General features: G+C 37.0%; 1 protein-coding gene across 1 annotated transcript in view; it reads right to left on the reverse strand.

Moving 5' to 3' along the window:
- MOXD1 (monooxygenase DBH like 1) overlaps positions 1-12,561 on the reverse strand; it is a 77,380-nt gene that overhangs the window by 12,510 nt on the left and 52,309 nt on the right. Inside the window, exons 5-9 of the mRNA XM_059700357.1 lie at positions 10,179-10,358; positions 9,560-9,662; positions 8,015-8,181; positions 5,865-6,056; positions 4,298-4,357 (exon numbers count right to left, since the gene is read on the reverse strand). Coding sequence (XP_059556340.1) covers positions 4,298-4,357; positions 5,865-6,056; positions 8,015-8,181; positions 9,560-9,662; positions 10,179-10,358 — 702 coding nt within the window. The remainder of the gene's footprint in view (positions 1-4,297; positions 4,358-5,864; positions 6,057-8,014; positions 8,182-9,559; positions 9,663-10,178; positions 10,359-12,561) is intronic.

Genomic DNA, 12,561 nt, shown 5'->3' on the forward strand with positions numbered 1-12,561 from the left:
GACTATATACAATGACTTTACAAATTGCAAAAATATAATGTCTTACTTGATGAGCAAGGCAGGATTGAGTAAAGGGAGAAGCCATTCTACAAATGAGGCTGCAACTAATGCCTCAGTAAATATCATATTTAAATTATTCTTGAGCTGAGGGGGCTATTCAGAGTTTTACCAAATTGTAGGAAGAAAGCTGGGCCTTTGTAACCTCACATCAACCAGTCACTGCTGGCCGCCCCACTAGAGGGAGTGTAACTTTAAGGGAGGCATTCCCTGACACCAAGAGCAAGGCCCAATGAGGGATATAGTTGTGAGCTCTTATCATCTGATATTTTCAGTGGCTGAGGTGTAGCTGTATTGGCATTGAAAAGGGAGAGTATCCAACCAGAGCACCAAAATATACACTAAAATAATAATTTATTATATACTTAGTAAAATACATTATGAAAACAAAATTATATACAAGGCATACCTTCTGTATGCTAATCTTCAATTCTCCTCTTCCCCACACTAAACAAAGATGATGATCATCTTGATATTTTGTTTGTTATTTTATTGCTTTTCATCACACTTTACATTCAGTTCACTGATGTATGTATCCCAAACAATATAATGTTTACTTTTGTATGTTCTTGAACTTTAGATACATGATAGTCTGGTGTAAGTTTGCTCTTTTCAAGCAACATTATGTCCTTCAGAATGGCTTTAGTTCATTAATTTTCATAACTATATACTATTCATATATTATATGAACATATTATAATATATTATTTGTTTTCCTTTTGGTAAATAATTAAGCTGTTCCCCAGTTTTTGTTCCTGGGTTGTTGCATGTTACTAGGAATATTTTATATATTCCTCTCCTGGAACACTTCCCACAAAAGTAACCTCAAGGTTAAGTCCACATAGGAATGGAACTGGTTAAAGCATATATCAATCTTCAACTTTATGAGAGAATGCCATGTTTTCCCCAAAGTGGTTTTATAAATTTATATTCATCAGCATATGAGGGGTCCAATTTCAGTACATTGGAATTACAATTTTAAATATTGCCAAACTGGTAAGTATAAAATTTCTCATTCTGGTTTACATTTGCATGACCTTGGTTTCAAATGAAATAGAGGATCCTTTCATATGTTTATTATGTTTTGGCTTTTATTTTATTTTTTATTTATTTTTTTAAAAATATATTTTATTGATTTTTTACAGAGAGGAAGGGAGAGAGATAGAGAGTTAGAAACATTGATGAGAGAGAAACATCAATCAGCTGCCTCCTGCACATCTCCCACTGGGGATGTGCCCGCAACCCAGGTACATGCCCTTGACCGGAATCGAACCTGGGACCTTTCAGTCCGCAGGCTGATGCTCTATCCACTGAGCCAAACCGGCTTCGGCGGGCTTTTATTTTTTGTTCTTTTTCTATTGTATATTTGTTTTATGTTACAGATTAATGAAATTTCTTTCAAATGCTGGGTAGTAACGCTGTTTTAATCTATGTATTGCAAATATTTTTTTTTGTTTAAAACTTCTTTTCACCTACCTAACCATGTTTTTTTTATAACCAAAAGCTTTAATGCAGTCAAATTAATCAATGTTTTAATTCATAGTTTGTGCTTTTTATGTTTTGTTACAGAGCTCTTACCTACACCAAGTCATAATGATATATTTATATATTTTTCTCCTAAAGGTTTTTAAATTTTTCTCTTCACATTTAAATATTTTTAATCTATCTAGAATTGATTTTCTGTATATTGTGCAAGACAAAGACATAATTCTATTTTTTTCATTTGGATACCTAATTGTGTCAGTATTCTTTAATGAAAAGTCCATCCTTTTTTACTTATCGAAATACCATGTCTATCTTAAACCAAGTTTCCATATAAAGGATTGTAGGTTTGTTTACAGGATCCCTACTCTGTTCCACTCTTCTAACTCTGGACCCAAAACACACCACGAATCACCATAGCTTTAAAATAAGCCTTCAGAGTTTTGATGTTCTGATCGATGATTCTCTGTCTCTGGATCTGTTTTTGTTCATCAGTTTATGTTGTTCATTATGTTCTACAAATGAGTGAGATCATGTGATATTTACCTTTCTCTGACTGAGGGAAGGTAGGGGAGGGTGGAGGTAAGGAGGAGAAATCAACCAAAAGACTTGTATGCATGAATATAAGCTTAACCAATGGACACAGACAACAGGGGGGTGAGGGCATGAGTGGGGTAGTAATGGGAGGATAAGGACACATATGTAATATCTTAATCAATAAAGAAATTAAAAGTAATAAATAAATAAATAAAATAAAATAAGCCTTCACCTCCAGTAGTTTGTTTCTCATCTTGATCTTTTTAGTACTGTCCTGCCTATTATTAACACTTTGCTATTCTATGTAGATTTTAGAATCAACTTTCTTCATGTAAAAGCTAAAACTGTAAAATATTTAGAAAATTAAACTAGGAGAATAACTTTGCTGTTATGGCTAGGTGAAGATTTCTTAATACCAAAATCCCAAATCAAAATCTCTCTGAACTTTTTACTGAAATTATATCAAATTTATAGACAAATTTAAATAGAAAAATTGCCAAAACCAGTTTGGCTCAGTGGATAGAGCGTCGGCCTGCGGACTGAAAGGTCCCAGGTTCGATTCCGGTCGGGGGCATGTACCTGGGTTTCAGGCACATCCCCAGTAGGAGATGTGCAGGAGGCAGCTGATAGATGTTTCTCTCTCATCAATGTTTCTAACTCTCTATCTCTCTCCCTTCCTCTCTGTAAAAAATCAATAAAATATATTTAAAAAAATAAAATAAATAAATAGAAGAATTATTTTTATTTTTTAAAGGGATATTTTCTTTAAAAAAAGATTTTTATTGATTTCAAAGAGGAAGGGAGAGGGAGAGAGAGAGAGAGAAACATCAATGAAAAGAGATAAGGGAGAACCATTGTTTGGCTGCCTCCTGCATGCCCCCTCCACCCGATCAGGGTGGAGCCCACAACCCAGGCATGTGCCCTGACCAGGAACTGAATTGTGACCTCCTTGTTCATAGGTTGACAATCAACCACGGAGCCACCGAGGATGGGAAAGAATTATTTTTATTTTACTAAGTTTTTCTATCCATGAACACAGTACCTCTTAATTTCTTTAGGTGTTTCTTTAATGTCTTGCAACACAGATTTATAATTTTCCATAGAGATCAAACATAGCTAATGTTAGATTTTATTTCTATAGAACTTAAGAGTTTTTAATCATATTTTCTTATATACTAAAGTATAATTAATTTTAGATATTACCAAGTTTGAGATTTTTGATGTAGAAAATTACGTATTTGTGAATAAAGTGTTTTTTGCCTCTTAGCTTCTTTTCTAGCCTTGTCTCTCATTTTCTTCTTTCTCAGTGCAATTTTGAATAGAAACAGTGATAATGAATATCCTTGTCTTCCTGATTTTCAACAAATACTTCATCTAATACTTCATTTAGTTTGATATTTGCTATAGATTTTTCATAACCAATTTTTATCTTAAGAAAATTCTCTCTTACTCTTGGTTTGCTAAATGTTCCTCTCTCCCCCATGGCTGACTTAAATTTTAAGCTGAGGCATTTGTTCCTTCAATATCTTAATTGAAGAATGGCACTAATATATTTTCTAATTTAAAACAATTTGATATTTCTTGGAAAAACCCAAATTGGTCCTAACATTATATTTTTATATAATGCAGGACCTGACAATACTTTGTCAAAGAGATTTCCATCAGGTGCATATTGTTGACCTCATACTGCCATTCTTAGGTTTAAGTTTAAAATTACGCTAACTTCATAAAATGAGTTGGTGAGAGATGATTCCCCAGAAAAGATAAGTAAACCATGAATGATCTAATTATTTAATGTTTAGCAGAACTCCCCAGTAAATCTGTTGGGATGGAATTGCTCTTTGTGTCAGAAACCCCAAGGTCATGCAATTCATTCTTTCTTTTGAAGTCTTGATTCATCTAAGTCCAGACTCATGTAGATGGTCATTAGTAACTACAGGTATTTTATTAATAATATTTGGTGAGGAGAAATTAAGAGACTAAGGGTATCTTTTCATGAAAGAGTCAATAAATTACAATGCAAATATTACCATAGTATCATTAGTTATTCTGATAAAATGCTAAAACAGATCTGATTTTGCTTTTATGATGTTTCATGTTCAAGACATTCAGGGATTTTGCTTCCCAATGGGAATGTTTTTTAGCTCTTTTCCTTCTAAAACCAAAGTTTATTCCTCCCTCTCTCTCCACAGGTAAATTTTAATAATAAAAAATTTCTTACCCAAGTCATCCGGTCTCTATCTTTAGTGTTGTACCGACATTCGGTAATTAGATTATCTCCCTAAAACATAAAAGAATGAGCTTTCAGATTGCAGTTTTAGGCTGTTTCATTTATCTAATACATTTGTAGGCCAACAGTTTAACTTGCTATATGAAGGGATGCATTAAGTAATTTGATTCAAAAGAAGACCCTTGATTATTAAATTCTAGAATAATAAGCAAGCAAACAAGCAAGGTGCGCTGGGTTCAGGCAGGGCTCCCCCATGTTCTAGCTGCCTGACCTTAGGTCAGGAAATGAGTCATTGGGTATAATGTGCTCATCTAAAAAATAATAATAAAAATAGCACTTGTTTTTCACAGCTGTTGCAAGGGGATTAAGTGACAAAACACACATTTAATTTTTAGGAGAGATTAAACACTTCATAAATGTTAGCTATAGCTACTAGCTATTGTGATTATCTCTTCATTTACATTATTTTCTTTAAAGGTCTTTAGTCATGTATTTCCTTACAACACAATTATGAGGCAAATTAATAGTAATTCACTTTTCCAGTGTTTTTCAATCTTTTGGACAATTCAGCACACATGGAAAAGAATGATTTTTTAGGCCACCCACTCAGGAAGGTGAACAGGCTACTTATGAACCAAACACAGCTAGCTCTGTGTGCTCGCCCTCAGGCCTGCTCTCCGCGCCCTGCTCCTCAGGGGGACCAGGGATCAGTATCCCAACACACTTAGACCCTACTCCCAGCACACCAGTTGGGAGGCTCTGAGATAACACAATAAAACTGGTTGGAAAGCCTGAGACAAAACAACACAATAACAATGTGTAGGATCTTGATAATATCAGTGTTTCTCACACTGCCTCTTTCTATCCTCAGGGTGTAGCAAGGAAGCTCTGCATGCAGAAATCTCTCATTTCAAAAATAGTATATCAGAACTGTACTTTCAAGAATGAAATAAGGGTAGGAAATTGTATGACGATCTTGATAGTCACGGGATAAAAAGTTTTGAAAAAAATGATTGCAAAAAAAAATTTTTAAGCCTTCATTATTGTAGGGCATAAAATTCTCTTCTGCTTCCTCTTGCCATGACCCCAAGTATTGTTGCAAGCAGATTACACAGCACAGCATAATTAGCTAGGTCCCAAACACCTTTGCCAAATGAAAGAATTATTCTTATGATGATGTTTACTAAAATGAAACTTCTAAAAAAATATCCTTTGGGGTAAGGAATCCCCTGATTTTCCCTTTACCCTAATTGCAGCCAAAAGTTTCAACTGGGGAGTCAAATAAGAAAAGAGCAACGCTAATGCTCAGAACCTGATTTTTATATTCTTTTAAAATCAACTTGAAGCGCCTCTGGGAATAGTAAGAAAAATGAGTTTTGATTTTGGAAAACAGATCAAACACATTCCATCTGGGTTGTGCAACACCCGTGGTGGGTGGCTTTAGGAATAAGGATACCGTGCATAATTCATTTCACCACTAGAAACCTTGCTGATTATCAGCAGATATATGTCTCGTGACTTTTGTAACATTCAGTGGAAAAAAACACAACATTCATACTGGTAAGATGGTTCTTTCTTCCTTTAGGTACTGAAACTCCTGGAAATTGAAGTCAAAACTGTCATCATAAGCAAGTAATTTCATTTCTTCCCCTTTGCGAAAGTGACGGAGCCTGATGCCTCTGCCAGCCAGGTGAGCGTGGAGCAGAACAGCAAACACGTGGATCCCGCTTGGCTTTTCAGCTTCCAGAGCCTGCGGGGTGGGGAGTGAGGAGTGGGGAGAGTGGAAAACTTGATTAGCCCAAACAAGTGTGTATTCAGGCAGTTCTCATTCAAAGAGACTTGGAGAGACAACTGAGAAGAAAAGCTAAAGCAATTTAAGCAAATGCTTGAGCCACCAAACATGTTGAATTTGGATTTTTCATGACATTCCTATCAGTATTATCATTAGGAAACAATATTTGCTGGAAGAAAAGTAAAGCACTAATGCTACCCAGCTGGCATGGCTCAGTGGTTGAGTGTCAACCAATGAACTAGGAGGCCACTGTTCAATTCCCAGTCAGGGCACATGTCCAGGTTATGGGCTCGATCAGAGAGAGAATCACGGATGGGCAAGAAGCAGCCCATCCGTGATTCTCTCTCACCATTGATGTTTCTATTTCTCTTTCCCTCTCTAAAATCAATAAAAAAATATCCTATATAATAAAAGGCTAATATGCAAATCAACCAAACAGCAGAATGACCGGTCGCTATGATGTGCAATGACCACCAGGGGGCAGACGATCAACGCAGGAGCTGCCCCCTGGTGGTGAGTTCCCACAGGGGGAGCGTTGCTCAGCCAGAAGCCAGTCTCACGGCTGGTGAGTGCAGCGGCGGTGGCACTCATCTCCACGGTAGTGCTAAGGACCCCTCGGAGGATGTCTGCCTGCCGGCTAAGGTCTGTACCAGCCGGGACTGCTAGAGGGCACAGGCCAAGCTGAGGGCCCCCCCACCCCCAGTGCACGAATTTTGTGCACCGGGCTTCTAATTTAAGAAAAAAAAAAGAACTAATTCTAACTGAAGATTTACCAGATCACTCTTAAATGTTATCTTTCTTTTTCCTTCTTCTAGGAGGTAAAGAGGAAGTCAAGACTCCTGGCAAAAATATCCCAGTATGTTAGTAACCTGCAAATTCAAACTCTTAAAAGGAGAAATTATTCCACACTAACAGATAAGAAAACCAAGCGGGAGAGGGGCATTAAATGACTTGCCCATGGTCCTACAGCTAGTAAGTGATGCCATGGCTATCTGAATTCTGGTCAAAATAACTCAGAAGAATATGTTTCCACTTTACCAGCCTGCCACACTCCCTACAACTGTGCCAGCTTTTAATTCATAAAGAATACGATCCATCTTGAAGCACTTTCATTGAAAAGAACTATACATGGAAGCAGCCATTGTTAAATATTTATACACTAGAGGCCCAATGCATGAAATCTGTGCACGAGTAGCGTCCGTAGTGGCTGCCTGCTGCCGGCAAGGGCCTCCCTTCATTCCACGCTGCCCCCTGGTGGTCAGTGCACATCATAGCGAGCAATCGAACTCCCGGTCAGTCAAACTCCTGAGGGGACACTCTGCATATTAGGCTTTTATATATAAAGATGTACTTATCTTGTCTAATATGTATTTTATGTTAGTTATTCTTGCTCTTTGGATAAAGAAGGGGGAAAAACTATGAAGCAAAGAAAAGAGAAAAAAATTGAAAATGGATAATGAAAAAAACAAATAGAGATGAAAGGTAAAGTTGACAAATGAAAACTACACAAATGGAAAAAGAAATTTTAAAGGATAAAGTAAAGTGTCCAATATGAAATAAACAAAGGAGGTGGGGCTAGGAAGGAAAACATGCTGAAAGTCATTCTTGTCTTTAGAATTCTACTCCTGTAGCCTTCAAGATTTAAAAAAGCAATCAAAGTAAAAAAGCAATCATATTACTGGTAAGTATGAAAATGACCACAAGATTAGTGACCACAAGGCCCATCTGCCTTGTTCATCACTAGTAATGACTACTGTCCCCGTTTAATTATTACTACTACCCCCATTTACTCTAAAAGGTACCCTAATTTGAATCACAAGAAAAATATTAATAATGAACAAGCATGGAATTTTCCAGTTTTCTAAGAGCATTGATTAATCTGTAAAGAGCAGCACATAGATGAAGATGAAGCATACCTCTTCCAGGCATTCCAGAGTGCAGTGACCCTCGGACTGGAACTCGGGCATACCGGGAGGGATCGTGTGGAAGAGGCTTACCCAGAGGCCAGCCTCTATCACCCCGGCATCATATTTCCTTGTATCTGTTGTGTGAAATAACCTCAGTCCCGAATTATCTATTAAGCCTAAAACAAGAGCAAATAAATAAAAGTGAGTTTTCATTCTTAAAAGTAATTCCCTATATTTAGTTGAAGTGGTTCCTTCATTTTCCCTAAAAATCTCACAAGGAAAAGGAATATAAGCAAAGATTGATGGAAGACAACATTCGGCTTCACAAATGGAAATTGAAAGTCAAGTTGCCATATTGCCTGCATACCACAGGAGAAATGTTTGCGTTGTCTAGCTGACATATTCCACAATTATCTAACATGAAGACAGAATCCTAAAGTTATTCATTAAAATGTAGAAGAACTCAATAAAAGTCTTATATTGTTTTCAGGTACAGTTCAGTGATATTTACATAAAGGTGAAAATTGCTTGGTCCAGAAGCCATATGCTGATGGAGAAAACTATTAATTACTAACTTTCTTTATAGTGTGTCATCATTCTTTCAGTTGTTCAACAGTTATTCAATCAATATTAATGGAGACTTTATTATGTAAAAAGCACTACAATAAGCATTGTGGAATGAAAGACGAATAATGCACATTCCTTGCTGTGACATACTTATAAGGAGGGAAATTATGAATCCCAAACTTCATAAATCTGTTCCATTAATTTTGAAATTAGTTGACTCCTTCCTATAGTGACTCCTACCTATGAGTACTAAATTGACCCTTTGGATCAATTAGCATATATATAATTTATTATTAATTGGTATGATTATTTTATTATTTTTCTTTATACTGTAATTTCCACAGATGGGAACAGTGTCTGTTTTTCACAAACATTATATCATTAAGCACAGACCCAGCACATAGTTGGTGTTCAGTATTTGCTGAATAATTGCATGAATCAATGTATAATGAAAACTTTATTATCTTGCAATTTTTGGTTTTGGAATATTACATAAGTGAATTCAGAAATCAAATGTAAATAATTACTGCTCTTCATTTTAATATCCTATCGCACAGTATTTCTGTATAATTACTTTTTGCATATATTTATGGTTTCCTATCACATAAAAAATACTATTTTCTAGTGTGATGAATGGTAGTTTTACATATGTATAGATAGAAAATGTTTCACAAGCATCCTCTATTTGGAGCTAATTTACATGACAAAGGGGGGAAAGTCTATTCTTCTACTTCCTGGTAAGTATGAAAATGGTTTTTTAAGATTAGTGACCACAAGGCCCGTCTGCCTTGTTCATCACTAGTAATGACTACTGTCCCCGTTTAATTATCATAAGTTCCCCCATTTACTCTAAAAAGTACCCTAATTTGAATCACAACATATAAGTTAATTCTTTCTAACAATGGATGCTATTTTGTTTCAACTCTAAGACAGAAGTTAAAAAACTTTGTAAAAATCATAGGTAGAATATATAAAAAATAAACTCACCTTCCTCATATGTCGGATTGTCATAATGAACTTCCAGAAGCACATAACGAGGATCTAACGGAGTGCCGAGGGACAACCCAACATGAGGTGGATAGGAAAAAGCCTAAATTAGGAAAATTTCATGAGAAAGTGCCCTGTGAAAGTCCCTGAAAGTTCTACTCTTCTCAAAAATCAACTATTCTCAAAGAGATTTCAACATACTGAAACTCCAACAATCTATCGTTGATAAAATAAAATGGCTTAAGAAAAAAATTACTTTCCTTGGAAAGGAAAATAAGCCACCCTCATATCAAAAATAGTGTATAGAACTCTAGCCAGTTGTGCTCAGGGGATAGAGCATCAGCTTGCAAGTCCCGGGTTTGATTCTGGTCAGGGGCACATGCCGGGGTTGTGGGCTCGATCCCCAGTAGGGAGTGTGCAGGAGACAGTCGATCAATGATTCTCTCTCATTATTGATGTTTCTATCTCTCTCCCCCTCTCCCTTCCTCTCTGAAGTCAATAAAAATATATATTTTAAAAAAGAATCGTGTATAAAGCTTTACTTATAAGTACATATTGGAATCATAGCGGAAACAATGATCACTTAAGTGTGTTACATCTCAGTAATCATGAGCCCCACCTCTCCACCAATGGCCCAGGCAAAAATCACAGTCTCGCAGGTGTGGAAGGCGTCGGGCATGTTAGGGTGGTAGCACTCATGGCCGTAGTCCAGAACACTGTCGTTCAAGTTGCTGTTGCACTGATAGACCAGGATGTGATGGACCAGACTCTCATGGCCTCTCTGTATCACTGGCTCAACCTACACATGCACAAAGCAGAGGGAGGATGGGATGAATTAAATCTGTAATACTACCAACAGTAAAAAGTATATACCATTTGCAGCAGCATGGATGGAACTGGAGAGCATTATGCTAAGTGAAATAAGCCAGTCAGAGAAAGATAAATACCACATGATCTCACTCATTTATGGAATTTAATGAACAACATAAACTGATGAACAAAAACAGATCTAGAGACAGAGAAGCATCGATCAGACTGTCAAACCTCAGAGGGAAGGTAGGGGAGGGTGGGGATAAGGGGGAGAGATCAACCAAAGGACTTGCATGCACGCATATAAGCCCAACCAATGGACCCAAACAACAGGGGGGTGAGGGCATGAATGGGGGGAGTGGGGGGCAATGGGGGGAAAAGGACACATATGTAATACCTTAATCAATAAAGAAAAAATAATAGTAAAATAAAATAATAAAAAGTATATGGAAACTCTTTGTACTTTCTGTGTTATTTTCTGTAAACCTAAGCTCTAAGAAATAAAGTCTATTAATTAAAACAAAAAATAAATAAATAAATCTGCCTACCACATCACAAAAACATCAAACTAGCATAAATGATTATCAGTTTTCAAGAAATGGTTTTCTCCAAGCATGTAAAGGTTATATGGTTCAGGTATAATTTGTTGTGAAGATGATAATGATGATGATGATGATGATGATGATGATGACAACAGTACAGAGGAGATAAGCGTTTATCCAAGAATCATAGGACTTGACTAATCTGTTGTTTCTTTAACTCACCTTTGTTTCCCTTGCCACTCTGCATAATAGATGTTTCAAAACTTGCTTTCCTTCTTCTAGGCCATACTTTTTCCTGGCTCTTCTTTAGCCTCTCTCTCTCCCACCTCAAAATGTTATCTTCACTAATCCCTACTGGAGGTGATAGATGATATCTCATTCATCTATTTATCTATCTTGCTGAGCATAGAGCTGGACACAAAGTAAAGCTCAATAATGGATATTTTTATTTTAGGATTTAGAAACAAATTCTATTTCCTCTAATAGTAACATTAGAATGCGGAAGAGAGGAAAAAGAAAGCATTGTAGTGATGTGCTCCTGTGATACCTCTCAAATCAGAAGAGGGGAGGTAGGAACCAGTGAAAATAGAAGAAGCAGGGAAGCCAGGCCTCAGGGTGAAAGCACGGTCCGTGAGAGCATGCTCCTTCCATCCTCCCTTCTGTGAGTGCCCTTCGTAACACTCTCCCACTTCAGTCCAGGAGCTCAGAGAGAGCAAGGCATATCCTCACCTCACAAAGAGCCTTGTATCCAGAGCAAGTGCGTGAACCCTGTACTTAGCCTAGCTGCGTCATTGGTGTTCCAATTAGTCACATGGTTCTCTAAGCCTTCTGTTTATCTGACACAGAATCCCTGATGTGCTCCTACATTTCCCTGTGTTAGGGCTCATCCGCATTTATGCTTGTAGCCTCCACTACTCAAATGCAGGTAATGCATTTTGAAACTCTTGCTTGTTCTCTGCTTCAGACATGCATGCAAAGATGAAGTGTGTTCAGCTATTTTTTCCTAAGGCTTTCCTACAGTTTTCTACAGAGTTTTACCATTTTAAAAAAATAGTAAAATCCAAGCAACAGAAAAGGGAAATGGTACATAGTAGGTAAAGATCTGAATAGGCAGTCAGGGACTTGAGTTTTTAAATCCAACTTTATTTTGTGTTGCAAGTGAGTTATGCCTTACTTACCATATGCACACTTTTCACATCACATACAGAGAAATGACATTGGCATGGCTTTGTCTGCACTTGTCTTTAAAACACTGTGTGCCCTGAAGGCAGAAACAATTTTTTTTTTTTGCTTGGAAATGACAGTTATGATTCAAGCATGGTTGCATAATACACAATGATTACACAAAAGGGTAACCCAGAATGTCCATTGGATTTTAGTTTCCACATGTAGTTTAAGCTTTCTTGTGAGACTTGGTTTATTTGGGCACCTCAGTACTCCAAGGGGGACAGGGCCCGCTAATATGTACACAGTAAGATATTTAGGCACATGCGAGGTTTTTGCTAAGTATCTTAAAAGTTCAGGAAGAACCTGTAGGTCGTACTGAGTTCTACAAGGTAGGTCCTGGAAAGGAGTTGTTAGGACAAAATAGTTGGCTGTTGCCAAGGCAGCCACAGAAACTAGTAGTCTTCATCGAGGCATAGCAAGAGT

The sequence above is a fragment of the Myotis daubentonii genome, chromosome 6 (assembly GCF_963259705.1).
Source record: "Myotis daubentonii chromosome 6, mMyoDau2.1, whole genome shotgun sequence".
Classification (NCBI taxonomy): Eukaryota; Metazoa; Chordata; class Mammalia; order Chiroptera; family Vespertilionidae; genus Myotis; species Myotis daubentonii.